This window comes from Macrotis lagotis, chromosome 8, assembly GCF_037893015.1.
Source record: "Macrotis lagotis isolate mMagLag1 chromosome 8, bilby.v1.9.chrom.fasta, whole genome shotgun sequence".
Lineage (NCBI taxonomy): Eukaryota > Metazoa > Chordata > Mammalia > Peramelemorphia > Peramelidae > Macrotis > Macrotis lagotis.
Genome location: NC_133665.1, coordinates 111,125,000 through 111,145,641, shown reverse-complemented (window position 1 = coordinate 111,145,641; position 20,642 = coordinate 111,125,000). Strand labels below are relative to the sequence as shown.

The window sequence follows — 20,642 nt, the reverse complement described above, 5'->3', positions numbered from 1 at the left end:
GCAGATATTAGAGTTGAGTGATGAGATCATGAGATCTACTAAGAAACAAATCTAAGTTCATTAGTTCATTCACTTCCTAAGACTCAAGATACAGTAAGAAATGGATGTTTAAAAAATGGACTCACAAATTTAGGAGTTATAATTTAAACAGACTTTAAGATAATATTTAGGTATTTAACTAGACAATTCATTTGCTTACCAAAACTTAAAAAGAGGAAAAAGCAAAGATGATAGAAATTGCTGTTTTCTCATGAGAATTAATTTCCTTAATGAATTGAACTAAAGAAAAATTCAAAGTTTGACTGAGTTACTCAGGATTAATGATGACTTAACTAATTATTGATCAGTTATTTTTTTCTTTTTTATATCATTGATTTCCTGACACTTGTGTTATCTGATTCTTTAACTTATGAATTGTTCAATAGACTGCAAGTTCTACTTAGCAAAACTTAGTGTGTAAAATGGGAAATGATGAGAACATGTATACAGGAAGTAATGTGTGTGTGTGTGTGTGTGTGTGTGTGTGTCCTCTTAGGTTGATTTTTAGTTTCCTTGTTTTTTGTTTATTTAAACACTATGTAATTCAACACATTTTTATCAGGTGCCTGTTTCAATTCATTGTGTTAAATGCTGGGGATACTTGTTTCTCATTTGTAGAGTATATTGCACTTCCTTGGTAACAGACTCATAATAAGTAAAGATGGATTTATTTTGCTTTAACAGAAAATAGAAAAGTACAACTATACAGACATATGTGAACCTGCTACTGCAATATATCTCATTTACATAGAAGTAAACAATAAATGGGAAATAATCTACAAAGAAGAGTATATCGAAAGACTTTTGATGCTAAATAATCATCAAAATTTTTATTTTGTAATTACTATTTGCTTTATTGTGTTTCCCTAATCCTTCCCTGTGTCATTTAACTGGTCACTGGTGAGTTGTTAATTTTTGAGTGGAGAGTAATGATAGTAATTTAAATGAGAGAAAATGTCAGAGAATCTATAAAAAAAAGTTGTTTTTCTATGGTAGGATATTTTTCATCATTAATGCTAATTTTTTCATTAGCATTTGTTGTTTAACTGGGTTTTCTAAGGAGACAAAAATGTTTGAAAGTGAAAGCATACAATTTTTAAATTGGCAAAACCTTGGGATTTCTGGTTGCCTAGGAGACTTGGAACAATTACACTTTGGGGAATGGAAGGTTAATGTACCTCCAGTCTTCCTGTGATACTGTCTTTCCTGGAATATACTTTATGTGGTTAAGTTGTTTAGATCTGGAAGGGCCAAAGTATTAGGAGTTGGGGGAGGGTATAGGACTAAGATTAGAGTATTTGATACAAAAGTTTGTTTGCTGAAGCTTTTAAAAAATCTTCTCTTGGTCTCTGCAGTTTTGGAGGTATATGATTAGGCTATGATGGAATCTCATTTTCACTTTGCTTTCTGATTAGTTTAGAGTTTATTTTTATAATTTTATTCAATATTTCTTTAAAAAAGCCACAGTTCTTTTTAAAAAAAATATGGCCTGTGTACCTACATTGAATATTTTAAAAATATTATGTTGATGTTTGTAGTTGTTGAGTAGTTGAGTGACCGTAATGTTTTTGGCATGATTTAACACTAAGTGATTTTTGTTATCTCTGGAAGGGTTAGTGATATTGGTGACTTTTTAATATTTTCCATTTCAGTTTTGTAATATAGCTTGTAAGAAAGGTCATTTGCTCCATTTATGTTTTGGGACTGATGAAGCAAGAGAAAATTTTTTGGGGGGGCAAAGAAGATTTCCTACTTGATATGGGAATTGAGTATTGATTTTCAGTGAGCAGAAGGCAGTAGTTTGGTGGTGGGTATTGCCAAGTGATTGTGTGTACATGAGTGTGTGTGTGTGTGTGTGTGTGTGTGTGTGTGTGTGTGTTCCAGTGAGTCAGAAGTCATGAAATGAAATGAATGATAGGATAAGACAAAGAGCTGAGACTTTCAGCAATTTTTAAAATGGTACTATGGTATGAACATATTTTGTGCTGAGCAAATACATGGATTTTCCTGCTCGTTTTCAAAAAAATTTTTGAATGGGTATTTTTTGTGATATTACTCTGATTAGACTAGTGCTTTTCCTTCTAAATTTTGCCAGTGTTCTTTTAGACCAGTAATTCTCAAATATTTTGGTCCCATTCTACTCAATTATTGGGGACAGCTTCAAAAGAACCTATCTTTTGATATTTATAATTGATATTTTCATTTAAAATTTATTATTATTATGAAAATAGTTTTGACCCATGGGATTCCTGGACTACATTTTAATAACTGGTCACTATCTAATGGAATGTCCTTTCCCCTTTAAAAACAAAATATGATAAATTAAAGGCAACTTAAGCCAGAGATTGTAATATTTTGACTCTTTTCTTCTGTTAAGCTAACTGAAATTTTTACTGTGGAATTGACATTAAAACAATCTATTTGGGAGTAACAATATTAATAAAGCAGTAGGCCAGCTATCCTGCAAATCCATTCATTGAGAGCACAGCTCAGAACCAGGAAGTGAGCAAAACAGAACTCTAGTAATCCAGAATATTTGTCACAAAGTCCATATATTGATAAAAAAGAAATCCTTGTGCCCCTCATTCAACCTTATTATTTTTTTAATTGTTCATTTGTGTCAGTTACAACAGACTCTTTTTGAACCTCTTTAGGATTTTGTTGGAAAGATACTGGAGTGTTTTGCCATATCCTTTTCCTGCTCCTTCCGAAGATGCAGAGACTAAGGCAAACAGGGTTAAGTGATTTGTCCAGGGGTCACATTGCTAGAAAGCATCTGAAGTTGAATTTGAACTCAGGTTTTCCTGACTCTGGACCTGACTCTCTATCTACTGGGCCACCTACCTCCCTCAAACTTAATTTTACTTACAGCTTAAAGAAACTTGATGATTTATTTTCCAAATCCACAGTGACAAATTAGATGCAGGGTTGTCATGGACTGACAGCTGAAGCCTAGTAGCAGATAGCAGTCAGAAAAACTACTAGAAGTAACCAGCTTAAGAGACAACAGTCTTAGGCCTTTGCTCTCTGTGGGATACATTCTTATAGGATACAATGTATCACAAAAGATTAAAGTAATTGATGTTTGCTTAGTAAAGATAGTATCTCAAGTTGTGATACATTTTATATTATGTACCTTTTTTAAAAAGTCATAGAAATATATATGATGCATTTTAGAGAGATTTCCATCCAAAAGGGTAAAAATAAAGTTTTAGGGGATAGTAAACTTTTAGGCATTTGAGAAACTGAAATAACAAGGATGCTTTCTTTTACAAAGGTTCTAAAACAGTTGAGAATTTACTAGACATGTAATGATTTTATTATCTGCAAAGAACTTTCCTTACAATAAGCTTGTTAGGTAGGTAAAGGAACCAGGTTTCATTGTCATTATAATTTTGTTAATAGAAAACAAACCTGTGAATACCAGTGATTATTTGTTGATTTATTATCTAATGTCAAGTATGAGAGCAAACATAGAGAGGTATTTTAATAAAAGATTAAAGGAGTTAAGCAGTGTGACATTTTTATAATTGCATGAGAAGTGTGAATTTTATTTTTATTTTTTTATTTTTAGATTTTCGCAAGGTAAATGGGGTTAAGTGGCTTGCCCAAGGCCACACAGCTAGGTAATTATTAAGTGTCTGAGACCGGATTTGAACCCAGGTACTCCTGACTCCCGGGCCGGTGCTTTATCCACTAGGCCACCTAGACGCCCTTGAAGTGTGAATTTTATAGTCAATTTTTCTGTAAGTTTCATTTTAGAGTTAGTTCCCCCCCCCCATAGTTAAGGTCCTTTACATTTTCCTCACTTTTTGTATAATAATCTAGTACATTAGAATAGTATGTTTTGAATCTTTTGTCTTACTATGAATAATATTATTGCTAGCTAGAGAAAAAGTGTTGTAGATTAAAATGATTAATCTTTGTTTTCCATTTTTGACCAAAAATACTTAGGGGGTTGTCTTTTTTATTAGTATTATCATACATTGGCATTAAATGTCAAGAAGCTTGAGTGGCTCTTTGTGTTTCTTATGTTTCAGTTCTTAAAACTGTCAGTGTTACATATAGTGTGTGTCCCAGGCTACTTAACTAGAGGTAGAGTTTGCAAATGTCTTGGAAAGTGGTATGTAAGATTTTTATGACAAGGTATTGTTACCATTAAAATAGTGGTTGTTAAGTTTTTTGATCACATTCTATTTTCTGGACTTAATTCATTTTATTTATATCCACAGTTTATCTGATAATTGATTTTTTAAAATTAATATAAATATAAATTTCTAAGGTAACAGAATTTTTATTGTTACTGAAAAGAGTTAAATACAGAAACAACAAAATATGATAAAATGTATTACATATAACATTTTTCCAAAATGAAGGAAGTGTTTGAAGTAAGTGGTGTTGGAAAAATTGAAAAATATTGAGTTTTACTATCCAGGGTTGGTTTATTTTATACTGAGACCCTTAATATACTTATTAAGATAAAATTATATTAAAATTCCCCATGTCGGGGTGGCTAGGTGGTGCAGTGGATAAAGCACCGGCCCGGGAGTCAGGAGTACCTGGGTTCAAATCCGGTCTCAGACACTTAATAATTACCTAGCTGTGTGGCCTTGGGCAAGCCACTTAACCCATTTGCCTTGCAAAAACCTAAAAAAAATCCCTCTGTCTTGGTGGAAATGTGGGAAATAAGGATGAGTTATCATTATCACTGGACAGATAGTCGAGAATAAACAAATGCTTTCTTAGCTTGGTAAGTAGCTTAAGGTATGTAATCAAATGTAAAGTGGCTTGATTTTGTATTTCAGGGCCAGTTTAGTGCAAATGATGCAATTATTTAAGATTTTATTTCTATGTTACACAGGTTCCTGATCAGAGCAGGAAGGTCTCTGATTTTTGTTATTTCTATAAAAAAATGCTTATTAAATTCTTGAAAATTGCTTGGAACCCAGGATTTAATATGAAAACTATGTAAAACACTAAATCAATAACTTTTTTGAAGATCTTCTGTACTGCCAAAACAAACTGTTCTTTAAATTTTTCATGACCCCCTAAATAATACGTGAAGCCATTCTAGATTATTTGAAAATGTTTTCGTTTGTTTCTAAGATCCTTGGAATAGAATTGATTAGAGGGCCAGACACTTTTACAAGTAAACTTTACTCTAAAAAAATAAGATGTGTTTATAAGATAGATTTGGGTTGGAAAAAGTACTGGGAATAGAGAAGAGAAGAAAAGATGAATGCAAAAGAATAAGTGGTCTATACTAAAAGTATCATTAAAATCCATCATTTAAAATCATCATGCTTTTGGGAAGCATATTTGCTAAGGATTAACATATATCCTAGGTAGAAATGTTTCCTCAGTTAATTTGGAAAACAAATACAGAAAATGAGGAGCTAGTTGCCATTATTCTTTCCTATTAAAGGTGAAAACCTTATTTGACTTAGTGGAAAAAAAAATCCTGACATTGAAATCAGAAGATGTCAATTTATTTCCAGACTCTAATATTATTCAGATTATTAGACCATGAACAAATCCCTCAATAAATCACTCAATTTTTTCTGAACCTCAGTCTCCTCATCTATACTGTGTTCATAATAATATTTATATCATTTCCCTCAAAGAATTGCTGTGAAGATCAAATGAGACATCAAGTACTTGGGGATACTTTACCTGTAATGTTTAGGAAAAGGTTAATACTGTGATCACTTTGAATGGAAATCTTTGCAAGACATTTTGCTCCTTGCTTTTTAAAAGTCATATACTGAATATGGTTTTTAAGAATTTTAAATTGTAAGCAATTGGAAAACAGCACATTTATTGTAAATATTTTCTCCTATTGAACCTACAGAATTGTTTTTAATTAATAATTAATTTTCTCGGAATCTTTTGCCAAACAGGATTTTTCTTTGTCTTTTGATTTCTTTTCAGCTAATGAAGTAAGCCTGGTATAAACATTTTTCTTTAGTTGCTGACTTCTTTGATCATTTTAGAATTTTAGAAAAGTTTCCATGCATTTACTAGGGGTAACTGTAGCTTAAATTCTTGTTATGTCTTTCTGCCTGTCTTCCTTCTCCTGCCATAATCATGTGGAAAAATGGGGAGAATGTGAAGAAGGGACTATTGGATAAGTTAACAGAATCATAGATCTAGAACTGGAAGAGATGTTGGAAGTCATTGAGGCCAACTCCAAGAAATTGAGGCCCAGAAAAGATAAGTGACTTGTTTGAAAGTCATCACTAAGAAGTGTCAGTGGTCAAAGTTCCTCCACTGGGGAGCCACTGGTTTTTTCAATGTATCTCAAGCAGAGTTAAGTGCTGCAGTGTTTTAGAAGGAAATCATGGCTATGGGTTCCCAGGGACCAGAACCCTAGGTATTAAAGTACTAAATAGAAGGTGGAAGTTTTATATGTTTGTTTCACCACCCTCACTTTTTTCTTTGGAGTCATCTGGCAGAAGCGTGTGTGTGTGTGTGTGTGTGTGTGTGTGTGTGTGTGTGTGTGTGTGTGTGTACATCATTTAGCAAGAGCTTTCTCTGTGTAGTGTTGTTTTTAAAAACTTTAACCCTTTATTACTTTAAGCCATATAGATTCCACCTGTTGGAACCCTACATTTTCATAGAGTGTTGAATTTTGAATTGTTGCTTTTGTTTTTTTATGTCTTCCTTTCAGTCTTCATGATCCACGTGCCGCCCCCCCCCCCCCCCCCCCCCCAGCTTGTAATTTCCAGAAAATACTAGGAACTGGACTTGGAGAAGACATATTATCCTTTTATACAGTGTTTGGTGGTGGGGGTCAAAGAAAAGGCTTTGAAAATACTTGACTTTTAAGTTTTTCTTCTAGATGCAAAAATAACCCTGGGAAAGTTATTTAATCTTTCTTAGTCTGTCCTTAATCTGTAAAATGGGAATAATAATAGTATTCCCCTCCCCAGTGTTATTTTGACTATCCAAATAAGATCATAGATGTAAAATGTTTGCAACTTTAAGGTATTGTATAAATGTTAGTTATTAATTCATTCTCATCTTTTCCCATGGGAATCAGATGGAAATAATGCTGGCATAAGTAGCTCTCCTGTGATTTTATTTCTGGAGGTTTTGCTTATAGATATTTTGGAGTTATTTCCCTTTGCTTGAGTGTCCCTGTCACTATAATAGTTTTTTTATGGTGGAATTCCTTTTCTGTTTTACCACTCTTACAGACTACCTTAGGACTTTGTATTGGGTTTTAGAGTCAGACCCAACACTTTTGGAGACATTGTCTTGGCTGGTAGTATTGATGCTTTTTTAGGTATTATGTTATTTTTCCTAGTTCTTAAGGACACCTCGGGTTATGGACCTATCAGCCTTCAGTTTCCCCAAAGTGGTCTTATTTAGGGTGAATCTTAATACTAATGTGAGTTTGTGGCCTTGTACCCCTTTTGGAGTTTCAGTAGACTGCAATTGGAGCTGGCCTTTTTTAGTCAGTTCTTTCAGGTTTTCCTTTGGTCTAGGATCCCTAGTCTGTTTATTGTTTCAGTCTTGGCTAGACGTTGTATCTCTAACTGGTCAGTTCCTGGGGTCAGCAGCACCTGGCTCCTGTTTGCTTCTGAAACTGTTCCTTGCTCAGTACATAACCTAGGGTTTGAGACTGCTCCTTACCCTGGAAGGTTACTTTTGAGTTCAGGTTCCTTCCTCAGGTGGCCTTGGATCTATGATCTAGAACTGGATAGTGGGTGACAAACTTACTATTTGTCATCTCTTCCTGAACCTTGCTTGAGGTTGCAGAGACCTGGCAAGGTTTTTGGAATAACATCTTGGCCCTGGTGAAGGGTCCTGAGCTTCTTTCAATCCCTCTGCACTGGAATCCTCTATTGGATGCACTCTTGGCCATACCCTGTTCTTCCCATTGTCCTTAGGCCCCTCTAACTCCTTATATCAACATGGGTTGAAAAAAAATGACTCCTTGTGTTATTTTCTTGGATTTACTTATTAGGACTTTGATGTACTTTCTACTTGTTTGAAGAAATTTTTTTTAGGTTTTTTTTTTGCAAGGCAAATGGGATTAAGTGGCTTGCCTAAGGCCACACAGCTAGGTAATTATTAAGTGTCTGAGACCAGATTTGAACCCAGGTACTCCTGACTCCAAGGCTGGTGCTTTATCCACTACGCCATCTAGCCACCCCAATGTTTGAAGAAATTTAGTAGAAAGAAGCTTGCTATACTTTTTCATGCTACTCTACCATTTTGACCTATGACTTTTTTTTTAATACAAAGCAATGGGGCTTAAGTGGCTTGCCCAAGGCCACACAGCTAGGTAATTATTGTGTCTGAGGTCACATTTGAACTCAGGTACTCCTGACTCCAGGGCTGGTGCTCTATCCACTGCACCACCTAGCCGCCCTGACCTATGACTTTTTGTTATTATTTTATACTTAATAGTTTTGAGGCTTTTGGATGAAGTGTTGGATTTTAAAAAATCTGCTTTTTGTAGTTGAATTATTATCCCCTGAAGACTCACTCAAACCATCTTTAGTACAACTCCAGTAGCTTAGAAAGGACCTCAGGGACGATATGTTCTCATGTGATTTTGATTTCCTCTGCTAAGTTTCTAAAAGTTTTTTTATCTTGCATAGTTTGGAATTCATGTTTATATGGGATAGTTATATGTACTAGAAATTTTGTTTTTTTATAAGTGTTTTATGCATCAACTTCCATTTGGTTATGTGTAACATTTTGGTATGTGATAGTGATCCAGTATTCCAGTATTGAGTTTTTCATTTTGAGATCTGCCCATTGTAGTATGGGAATATGCAGGCTGTAAATCTATGAAGATAGTAAACTTAATTTATAATTCTAGCTACTAAGTTAGGTCTTGCTAGGTAGTCAGAAGGTGCTAAATTTTACAGCTTGTAGTAATGTTTTGTGTGCTATCTACTATTTCCTGGCATGATACATGCTGATTATGAAGTCTGAACCTCTTATAGATAACTGTATGTAATTTCTAGTTTCTTGATGGAAAAACTCCCTGAGGTACCACACCTTTCCCTGATGACTACTGAATACATGATAGGTTTCCTTTGGAGGTGGTTGTGCTATACCCCTATCAAGTATCCTTTCTAAGCTATGACAAAAGAAACCTCCCATATTGAAATGATTGAATAACCTCTCCTAAAATATTAGACTTAAATTACAACTGGCCTTTTCTGTAACATTCTCTATTTCCATACACACATGCACACAATCTGCAAAACCCAGCCATTTGGTACTTCTTTGTTGAAATATTGTCCAAATTTATATGACTTTTGTCTATGGGAGGTCTTTTGACTCCACTCTTAGTTCTTATTTCATAGATTCTATCAAGAGGTATACCACTTTTACTTTTACCAAAAGTGTTTCTGTAGATTTTTGACCCGTTGATAATATGTTTCAAGAATGTTTATTAATCTTCTTCCTTTTTTTTTGTAAATTGTTAATTTTTCTTTGGCTGCCTTGGGCTGGCCATTTGTTTTGCTTATATTGTATTGATTTTTGTTAGAATACTTTGCAATTATGTTATGGTTTATTTTTCATTCTTGAAACATAGCTGTTAATTGCTTTAAACATATTCTTTGCATTCTGTTTTGATTTCAGCATGCCAGTAAGTCTCTAGTGTATTCAGTTACACAGCCTTTTCTTTGATATTTTTATGCTTGTGATGTGTCTTACCTGGAGGAGACCAAGGTATTTATAGGTATTGCCTTTATCTATTGTTGCAGTGTGACCTCCAGATTTAGGGTCAAAGCCTTCAGTCTTGTTTTTTTTTTTGGCATATATTAAAAATTTACACCAGTTTAATTTTTATATACTTTTTTAATACATAGTTGTCTCTCTCATTTTTGAACTCCTTGAAGAACAATGACTTTTTTTAACCTTCCTTTACTTCCATTACTTAGCATAGTGCCTGGCGCAAAGGTTTGTTTTTGTTTTGACAGGGCAAAGGGGTTAAGTGACTTGCCTAAGGTCACACAGCTAGGCAATTATTAAGTTACTGAGGCCAGATTTGAATTCAGGTCCTCCAGACTCCAGGGCTGTTGCTCTATTCACTGAGCCACCTAGCTGCCCCCAAAGAAGGTTTTTTAATAAATATTTTGACTTATTGAGTCCAAATGATATCATGATTACATATGTTGAAGAAACTATTTAATGTGGTTTTTGGTGGCGCCATATGGCTTGATGTCATTCATGTATATCGAGTGATAAGATATTTTAATTTGATTTACTCTTTAATTTGGAAGCCATATGTAATTCTTTTTAGAAGAGATGATGATGGATTTTTTAAAAAAAAGCACAACCATAATAGACTTATTGTCCTGAAAAATGCCATGTTTCATATGATTTATTCTTTTTTTTGGGGGGGGGGTTTGCAAGGCGATGGGGTTAAGGCTTACCCAAGGCCACACAGCTAGGTAATTATTAATTGTCTGAGGCTGGATTTAAACTCAGGTACTCCTGACTCCAGGGCTAGTGCTCTATCTACTGTGCCACCTAGCCACCCCTAATTTATTCTTGATATTACTGTCTTGGTGGTGTGTTTTAAAAAGAGAACAATTTCTGAAGTAAGGGCAAAAAAGCTCCATTAACTTCCTCACTGTACTTGATTCTGTTTATATTTTTGTAGTATATGGCCAAGTCATGAGTGCAGAGCTAAATCAAAGGTTTTTTAAATGATCAACAAAGTCTGAATATTTCTTGTCCAGTATTTATTGGATATATATAGTAATGTTTTTGTCCTTCATTTTTGAAGAAGACCACAACATCAGGGTGATGCCATGACAAGCACATGAATTGGATTTAAGTGAGGGTGTGTTGTGCTTTGTCACCAGCTTCACTTTCTCTTCCAGAGCCATCTGGATCCAATGGCCAGATATGAATCAGGATGACTTGGAGATGGCCCTGGATGAAAGGCAATCAGGGTTAAGTGACTTGCCTAAGGTCACACAGCTAGTAAGTGTCCAGTGTCTGAGGCCAGATTCAAGCTCCTCTCCTCCTGATTCCAAGACCAGCACTCTATCCACTGCACCAGTAAGTTGCTCTTTATACTTATGGTACTTTTTGGCATTTTTTTTTTTAGTGAAAAACTATAGAGAACTTAGAAACATTTAATTGACCTGTATTATAGGATCATTGTTAAGAAAAAGTAGGATTGGGGGCGGCTAGGTGGCGCAGTGGATAGAGCACTGGCCTTGGAGTCAGGAGTACCTGAGTTCAAATCCAGCCTTAGACACTTAATAATTACCTAGCTGTGTGGCCTTGGGCAAGCCACTTAACCCACACTGCCTTGCAAAAATCTTAAAAAAAAAAGTAGGATCAGCCTTGTATTTGATAAGCTGGAAAAATGTTTTGCTAGAAATTCCTGAGTCAATAATTACGGATTTTATTTGGTTTTTACTTTTTCTTCAATCACACAGACACCACCTTGGTACACATTCTCATTAGCCCACATCTGGACTGTTGCTGTAGACTTCTGGTTGGTTTCTCTGCCTCAAATCTCTGCTCACTCCAGGTTCATCTTCTCCTTAGCTACCAAGGTGATCTTCCTAAATTACAGGTCACTCCCACTTCTCCCATTAAACCTTTAGTAGTTCCCTGTTTCCTCCAGGATCAGACATAAAATTCTCAGTTTAGCATTTAGATAGCTTAGTTTCTTCCTCATAGTTTATAGTCTTGGTCTTCTTTACTGTTTCATTACCTGTCACTTCATCTAACTTGAGTATTGACTTTTCTTTGGCTGTCTCCTTTGCTTGGAATGCTGTTTCCTTACCTCTGGACTTAAGACTAAGATCAAATCCCATCTTTTTTAAGACTTCTCTTCTGGTTCCAGCTCACTGATAGTTCTCTCTGAGGTTACTTTCTATATACACTGTAAATTTTGTGCATCACGGTTGTTCCCAACATGGGCTCCTTGAAGGTGAGGGGCTGTGTGTCTTTGTGTTCTCAGGACTCTCTGTAGTTCCTGGTTCATAGTAGATGTTCAGAACTTGTTCAATGAGCACTCCTCTTCTGACCCTCTGAACTTCTCAGTGCCCTAGGAAGCTCACTCTTGAAGACACCATTGCCCCTATAGCCTTTCCATGCTGATTCTGTGGCCTTCTCCTCTCTGACTCCTCCTAGGGTCTCTCCACGTGGAGGATGTGCCCAGGGAAGCCATGCTCATGCCTTCATTCTGTTCTTGGCTTTGTTCTGACCATCTGGACTTCTCCCTAACCTTTGGAGCACTTCCTTTAGAATATATGTTCCTTGAGGACTGGGGCTGTCTTTCTTTCTGTTTGTATTTTTATTCTCAATCCTTAGCATAGGTAACATAGTATGTTATGTTTAATAAATTGTTCATCATATTAATAGTGCACTGGCTTTATGTTTCTTGTTTGGTTCAGTTAGCATTTTTGTATTAGATGTTTTGTAACCATATAGACTAGAAATTTTTTACACAATCTCATTCTCTTCATATCAAACCTCTTTGACATAATCTCCTACCTTTTCCCCTTTCCTTATCTTCTTGCCAAGACCTTCTTCTTGTGTACTAGATTTCATCCCTTCCTGATTTCTCTAGCAAATTGCATTCTTCTTTTCTTTTCCATGCCTTTTTATTTAGTATTTTATTTTCTTCTAGTTATATGTAAAAACTTTTCAAAACTTTGAAATTCTCTCTGTTCCTCCCCCCCATCCTCTCATTGAGAGGAAAAGCAATTTGATATAGTTTACACATATGTGGTCATGTAAAACATTTCCATAATAATCATGTTGTGAAAGAAAACATAGACCTCCCCTCAAAAAGAAACACCTCAAGAAAAATAAAGTTAAAAAAAATTTGCTTCAATTTGTATTCAGATACCATCAATTCTTTCTCTGGGTGTAGATAGCATTTTTCATCATAAGTTGTCTTAGATCATTGTATTGCTGAGGATAATTAAGTGATTCACTGCTGATCATCTTGCAGTGTTGTTCTTACTTTGTACACAGTACTTTTCACTTGGCATCACTCATGTAAGTCTTTCCAAGGTTTTCTCGTTTTTTTTTTTTAGCAGAATAATATCCATCACAATCACATCACAATTTGTTCAGCCATTCTCCAATTGATGGGCATCCCTTCAATTTCCAATTCTTTAGGGGACTGCTAGTGGATACAGTACTGGCCCTGGAGTCAGGAGTACCTGAGATCAAATCTGGCCTCAGACACTTAATAATTACTTAGCTGTGTGGCCTTGGGCAAGTCACTTAACCCCATTGCCTTGCAATTTCCAATTCTTTATCACCAGAAAAGCCCTATTTTTATACTTATATGTCCTTTTCTTTTTAGTTTTTTTAAATCTCTTTTGTGGTACAGATATAATAATGGTATTCCTAGGTCAAAGGATATGAAGGATTTTATAACTCTTTGGATACAGTATCCAATTTCTCTACAGAATGGTTGGACTAGTTCACAACTCCATTGCCAGTATATTAACATCTCATTTTCCCACTTCCCTTCCATTTTTCATTTTCCTTTTTTGTCTTATTAGTCAATCTAATAAGTGTGAAGTAGTAACTCAGAATTGTTTTAATTTGTATTTCACCAATTATTAGCAGATTACATTTTTAATCATTCTCATTTTCTAATTTTTAGCTTCTCTATTGAATGGATCTCTCTGTCCCACATTCAAACAGTTGTTTCCCCATCCTTAAAAACCTTTTCACTAAATCTTGCTATCTTAAATCTTTCCTTCCATTTTCAAATTCCTTGAAAAAAATTGTCTTTACCTTGCTATCTCTACTTCTTCACCTTTTGCCATCTCTTCAGTTCTTTACATTCTAGCTTCTGACTTCATCCAGTTGAAAGCGTTCTCTTCAATTTTACCAGTGATCTCTTAATTGAAAAATCTGATGGTCTTTTCTTAATTGTCATACTTTATGAACTGTCTGCTGCATTTGACATCATAGATTTTGGGTTTTTGTGATGCCGTCCTTTTCCTAGTTTTTTACACACACATACACACACACACACACACACACACACACACACATATCTGACCATATTTTTCTCAGTCTTTGTTGTATTATCTATCACTTCCCATAATTGTGTATTCCCCAAGATTCTGTTCTTGGTCACTTACTCTTCTCCTTCAACAATTCTCTTGGTAACTGTCACCTTCTATTAGTTTAGGTATCATCTTTATGCTGATGATTGGAAGATCTATGTATCTTGCCCCAGTTTTTCTCTGAGTTTCAGCCCTATCTCATTTAATCTAATCATAATTACCTAGTTGACATGGGTGTCAAAGTAATTTTTCTTAAATGCATTTCTGGTCATCTGAATCCTTGCTCAATTACATTGGTTTCCTCTCTTCTCTAGGATAAAATATAAACTCCTCTGTTTAACTTTTAAAGTCAAAAACTACCTGACTACAATGTATCTTTCCAGTTGGACACTATTTAATTTTCTGCACTCTGTTCTAACCAAATTTTTCTTTTCTATCTACTTTTTAAATTTCACACTTTCTCTTATCAGGGTGCTTTTGCACCAACTATCCTACATATCTGGGATATATTCCTCCTAACTTTTGCCTCAGAGTCCCTCTTCCTTTAAGATTAAGCTTAAAAATTACTTTTTTTTAGGGGCAGCTAGGTGGCGCAATGGATAGAGCACTGGCCCTGGAGTCAGGAGTACCTGAGTTCAAATCTGACCTCAGACGCTTAATAATTTACCTAGCTAATGTGGCCTTGGGCAAGCCACTTCACCCCATTTGCCTTGCAAAAACTAAAAAAAAAAAAATTGCATGAAACTTTTTCTGGTCACTCCAGCTAAAAATGCCCTTCTTTCTAAAATTCTCTTTAACTATGTTGTATTTATTTTTATTTATTAACATTATATTTGTATTGTTTTTATTTCCATATGTACATGTCTCACCGATTGAAATATAAACACCTTATGAACAGACTTTGTTACAGTCTTATCTCTAGTATAAATGGCACCGTGTCTGGCACATAGTATGCTTAAATAAGTGCTTGTTGATTGATTTTTTGATTTTCTCAGATTTCTTTATTTCCCAAACTTCTGTATTAGTTTTTGATTGACAACAAGTATCCTTGTTCTGTGTATTACTTTAATCCCTGGTATATTGGTGGGTTTTTTTTTTGCAAGGTAGTGGGGTTAAATGACTTGCCCAGGGTCACACAGCTAGGCAATTATTAAGCATCTGAGGCTGGATTTAAACTCAGGTCCTCCTGACTCCAGAGCCAGTGCTTTATCCACTGTGCCACCTAGCTGCCCCAATATATTGTTAACCTTTTAACTTTTACTTTCGATTGCTGATTACAGCAATCAATAATTTCTGACATGCTTTTGATTTCTAAATTCCTTTCTGCATGCTTATTTTTAATTGCCTTTAATTGGGCAATGTGATATTCACAATTTTTTCCTCTATGTATCAGATATACATTTAGAAAATTTTGAATTAAGTAAAAAATTTTATGTTGTGCTCTCTCCCTTTTTATTCTGTTCCTTCTCCTACTTTTGCAACAAATATACAGTTAAGCAAAAAAAAATTCTCACATTAGTTATATCCAAAGATGTGTATCTTATTCTTGCATTTTCACTTAATCACTTCTTCATGGATAGCATTTTTTTCATCATTCATTCATCCTTTGGAATAAGGATTGATTATTGCTTTGATCAGAGTTTGTAAGTCTTTCAGAGTTGTTTCTTTTTGCCTGTTGTTATAAGTCGTTTTTTGGGTCTGCTTCTTGACTTTGCTTCAGTTTATACCAGATTTCTCTGAAACAATCTCCTTCATCTTTTCTTATAGCACAATATTATATTATATTTATCATACTATTTTAACTATACCCCGGTTGGTAGATGTTTCTTTAGTTTCTAGTTCTTTAGAGCTTCAGAGAGATTTGCTATAAATATTTTGGTTTATCTGGTTCTTTTCCCTCTTTCTTTTTTTAATTATTTAATTTTATTTTAACCCCCCCCCCCAGCTAAATGCAAAAAAAAAAGCAAGTTTCAATATTTACTTCCAAAACCTTGAGTTCCAAATTCTCTTCCTTCCTCCCACCTCACTTCCCCCAATTAAAAAAGTAAGTTACTTGGTGTAGGTAAAAAAAATGTGTAGCCATGAAAAACATTGCTACAGTAGTCATGTTATAAAAGTAAATGTAATACCCCCCCCACACAAAAAGAGAACCTCAAGAAAAATAAAGTGAGAAAAAAGTATGCTTCTGTCTGTATTCAGCCACCACCAGCTCTGTCTTTGGGATGGATAACATTTTTTTTTTATCATAATTGCATCAGAGAAATTGCTTCAATATTTTTTCCTACAGTTGCTATTGCTAGTTGTTATTTCCCTTAATCCTGTTCCCTCCCACCTCCATTTATTCTATTTTCTCCTTTCACCATGTCCCTTCACAAAAGTGTGTTGTATCTGACTACTCTCTCCCACAGTCTTCCCACTCTTCTATCATCTATACCCTCCTCCCCTCCCCATGTCCTTTTCTCCCATTCCTTTTCTCTCCTGTTTTTCTCTAGGGTAAGATAGATTTCTGTGCCCAAATTAGTGTGTATATTATCCCCTCTTTGAACCACTTCTGATGAGAGTTAGACTCACCTCACTCCCCCCTCACCACCTCCCTCTTCCACTCTACTGCAAAAGCTTTTCTTGCTTCTTTTACATGAAATAACACCCAGTTCTACCTCTCCTTTGCCTTTCTTCCAGTACATTCTGTTCTCCCCCATTTTCTCCATCTTTTTAATATCTTACACCTTCATATTCAACTTCTTCCTCCATCCTCTCTATGCTTTTTGAGTCCTGTACTTGAATATTAAAGTTTCTGTTTGGGTCTGGTTGTTTCATCAGGAAACTTTGACAGTCCCCTATTTCTTTGAATGTCCACCCTTTCCCCTAAAAGCAGAAGTTCAATTTTGTTGGGTAGTTGATTCTAGGTTGTAATTTTTTTGCTTTACAAAATATCATATTCTGTGCCCTACCAATCCTTATTGAAGAAACTGCTAAATCTTGTGCTATTCTGATTGTGGTTCCACAATTTTTGAATTGTTTCTTTCTGGCTGCTTGTAATATTTTTTTCCTTGACTTGGGAGTTCTGGAATTTGACTATAATATTCCTGGGAGTTTTTATTTTGGGATCTCTTTCAGGAGGTGGTCAATAGATTCTTTCAATTTCTGTTTTACCTTCTACTTCTAGGATATCAGGACAGTTTTCCTAGAGAATTTCTTGAAAAATAAGTCCAGGATCTTTTTTGGGGCATAACTTTTAGGTAACCCAATAATTTTTAAATTATCTCTTCTAGGCCACATTTTCTTCCAGTTTTTCATTATTTTCCTTTTGCTTTATTCTTGATTTCTCACGAAGTCATCAGCTTCCCTTAGCTCCATTTGACATTCGAAGGAATTATTTTCTTCAGAGAACTTTTGCATGTCCTTTTCCATCTGACCAGTTCTGCTTTTTAAGGCATTCTTCTCCTCATTGGCCTTTTGGGCTGCTTTTTTTCCATTTGACCCAAACTGGTTTTTAAGATGTTATTTTCTTCAGTATTTTTTTGGATCTCCTTCACTAAGCTGCTGACTTGGTTTTCATGATTTACCCATATCGCTCTCATTTTTCTTCCTAGTTTTTCCTCTACTTCCCTTAACTTGATTTTCAAAAAAATTTTTGAATTCTTCCATAGCCTAAGATCAATTCATGTTTTTCTTGGATTCAGAAGCTTTGACTTGGCTATGTTCTGAGTGTGTATTTTGACCCTCCATAGGACCAGAGTAATTGTCTATGGTCAGATTTTTTTCTTCTATTGTTTGCTCATTTCCCCAGCCTATGACTTGATTTTTAACTCTTTGTTAAGGTGGAGTTCTGCTTCCAGGGTAGAGGTTGCACAGACCCAAGCTTTGTGAGTTTTTGCAGTTATTTTCATGGACACCCTCCAGTAACTTCCAAGTTCTCAATTCCTCCGAGGCTCTAACTGCTCTCCTGGCCTTGGCCTATGCTATGGTCTGTGGATGCCACAGACATACTCCCCTGCTCTGGAGCTGTGAGGAGTGTCCCTACTCAGCTGCAGGCTGTAAGCTGTATTGTGCTTCTGCTCCTTTTCCAGAGACTAGGACTCCAGACTAAGACCTGGATCTGAGTATAGGCAAGCAACAAAGTCCTGCCTCAAAAACAGCAAAGAGATCTCTGCAGAATTCCTGACCCCCTTACTGTCTGTGGGCTGAGTGCTCCAGAAACATCTTTTAGGTGACTTCAAAGGCTTGCTCCTGGCCCCCTGGGGATGGGACTGTACTGGGGCATGCACTGGACTGGGCTCCACTCTCACTCTGGTGTGCAGAATTTTCCTACCTACCTTCCAGGTTGTCCTTGCAATCCCTGGGCTGAGAGGTCTGGAAACCACCACTGCTGCCACAGACACATGTGCCCCCAAGGGATCCAGGTGTACCGTGGTCTCTTCCTGAATGCCTGGAATTGGCAGACCCAGAAAACTGTGGGCCCTTTCTAACCCTTGTGTAACAGAACCTTTGCATGAATCTTCAAAGTTGTCTTGGGCTAGAAAATTGTTTTAATCAGTCTTTTTGTGGATTCTGCCACTGTAGAATTTTGTTAGAGTCATTATTTAAAGGTATTTGGAATGGATTAGGGGAGAACTCACAGGAGTTCTTTCCTTTAGTCTTGCCATCTTCCCTTTTCCCTTTCTTTGCTCTCTTTGATTTATGTGGTACTATAAGGCTATCCAATATCTTTCTTTTTTATTTTTAATATATTTTCAGTAGCTCTTTCAATTTTTTCTGACATGGTATGATTTGGTGCTTGTCCTTCTGTCTATGTTTTTGGTATTTTCCTGTGGTTTTTACTCTTGCAATGGCTATCATATATACTACTGTGTGTATCTTGAATATTTTTATACTTTATCATGTATTCTCAGAGAATACGTTTTTTCATGATGGTCATAATATGTATTAAGTTTTTTTGAATGATTCTGTTTTAGTATAAATATCCTGCTAGAAAGATTCATGTTATCAAACTGAAAAAAATAAGGGGTTTTTGGAATTCCATTCCGAGTATTTCTACCTCCTTTTTCATAAATCATTTGAGATAGTGGAACTGTTTTTGTTGTCTAATTATTAGCTATAATTTCTGTAGGTTTCATTAAATAACCAGGAGACTTCAACTTTTTCACTCTTTTGAGTATAAAGGAATTTTTCTAAACTTGACAAACCAAGAAACATGAAGATTTCTTTATATAAAGAAGTACAGAAAAAGGGAATTATATTTGAAACCATGTATCTTTATTTACATTTTGTTTTTTTTTAAAGAAGTTCATTAATTTTAAAGCTAACCTGATTGAATATCACCTCTGAAGTATGCATTTTAGAAGGTTTCTTCATTAATACTTTCCCTTTTTGTTTTGGTGCTACTTTTTTACAAATCCTTCTTCTCTACTTCATTTTTTTCCCTTCCAAAAAAAATTAGTTTTTATTTACATTGTTGTTTCATTGTACATTTTTTTCTCCTAATTTTAACCTGCATCGGTCCTTACGAGTCTTGACAAGTTTTTTATGAATTCCCTCTTTTTCTCATTTAGGATAGAAATGCTATGTTGATTTTGAATTGAAAAGGACTTTAGAGGTCATCGAGTTCAATCCGATCCTGGGGTCCAGAGAGAGAAAGAAAGTGATTCTTACAAAAGTTTGGAATTGTAGGGCATCCAATGCATTGATGCTTCATTTATTTCTTAGATCCATAGGATTGTTTTATCACATTTACTAGCACATTAGCAGTGTCCATGGTATTGTCAGAACCTAGTTGACTAGTGTTTCAGTGTTCTTATCAGGACTTCACAGCTACTATAGCAGTCTCAGGATACATAAAATCCTTGAAATAATCATCCTAGTAGTTATTTCCTTCCCCTTGGCTCTCCCTCCCCTAATCTCCATAAATGATGGGTTGCATTTTGAAGGTGTTATGATTTTTATGGAAATAAACCAAGGGTTAAGGTGTACTCGGTTCCCCTTAGCCAACTTCTTCAAGCATTTCAATACTGTGACCTCTATAGATTTTGTTTTTAGCATTCAGAATACACCAAATGTGGATTTCTTGAACTTCCCATTAGTATTCTTCATTTCATTATATTGATGTTAGTGTACCTCACGTCATAGTCGGTATTCTGAAGATCCTCTTCAGAAGGGCATGAATATTTTCCCAGAAAACTTTTAGTTTTGCTTAGTAAATACTTGTTATTTGTGCTGATGGGCTTCATAGTTTACTCTTTGGTTCAAGCAATTGCCAGTGATGCAGATTTTGACTTTCTTCTCCTCCAGTAGGTGTGAACTTTAGCATTGTGGAATTTCATAACATTTTAAACTGTTGTGCTCTCCTCCTGACTCCCCTTCCCGCCCCACCCCCCCCCAGGTTCTCATTCTTATTAGAGGGTAATGTAATACTTATTTTCTAGGTAACTTTTTAAATCATTATCTCTTTGGGGGATGCATTGTACAGTCATTGTTCTGACCTCATTTTTGAGGACTCTGCCTCTACTACCTAACATTCCCTTTATGTTGTCCATACCAAATATAATCCATTCATTATTTTTATCGTTGTTT

At 35.4% G+C, this 20,642-nt stretch overlaps 2 protein-coding genes across 2 annotated transcripts in view; both read left to right on the top strand.

Moving 5' to 3' along the window:
* Positions 1-18,541, top strand: part of LOC141496528 (scm-like with four MBT domains protein 1) — a 79,429-nt gene extending 60,888 nt beyond the window's left edge. Inside the window, exons 17-18 of the mRNA XM_074199029.1 lie at positions 17,976-18,109; positions 18,396-18,541. Of these exons, the coding sequence (XP_074055130.1) occupies positions 17,976-18,109; positions 18,396-18,541 (280 nt within the window). The remainder of the gene's footprint in view (positions 1-17,975; positions 18,110-18,395) is intronic.
* Positions 1-20,642, top strand: part of SFMBT1 (Scm like with four mbt domains 1) — a 227,305-nt gene that overhangs the window by 60,888 nt on the left and 145,775 nt on the right.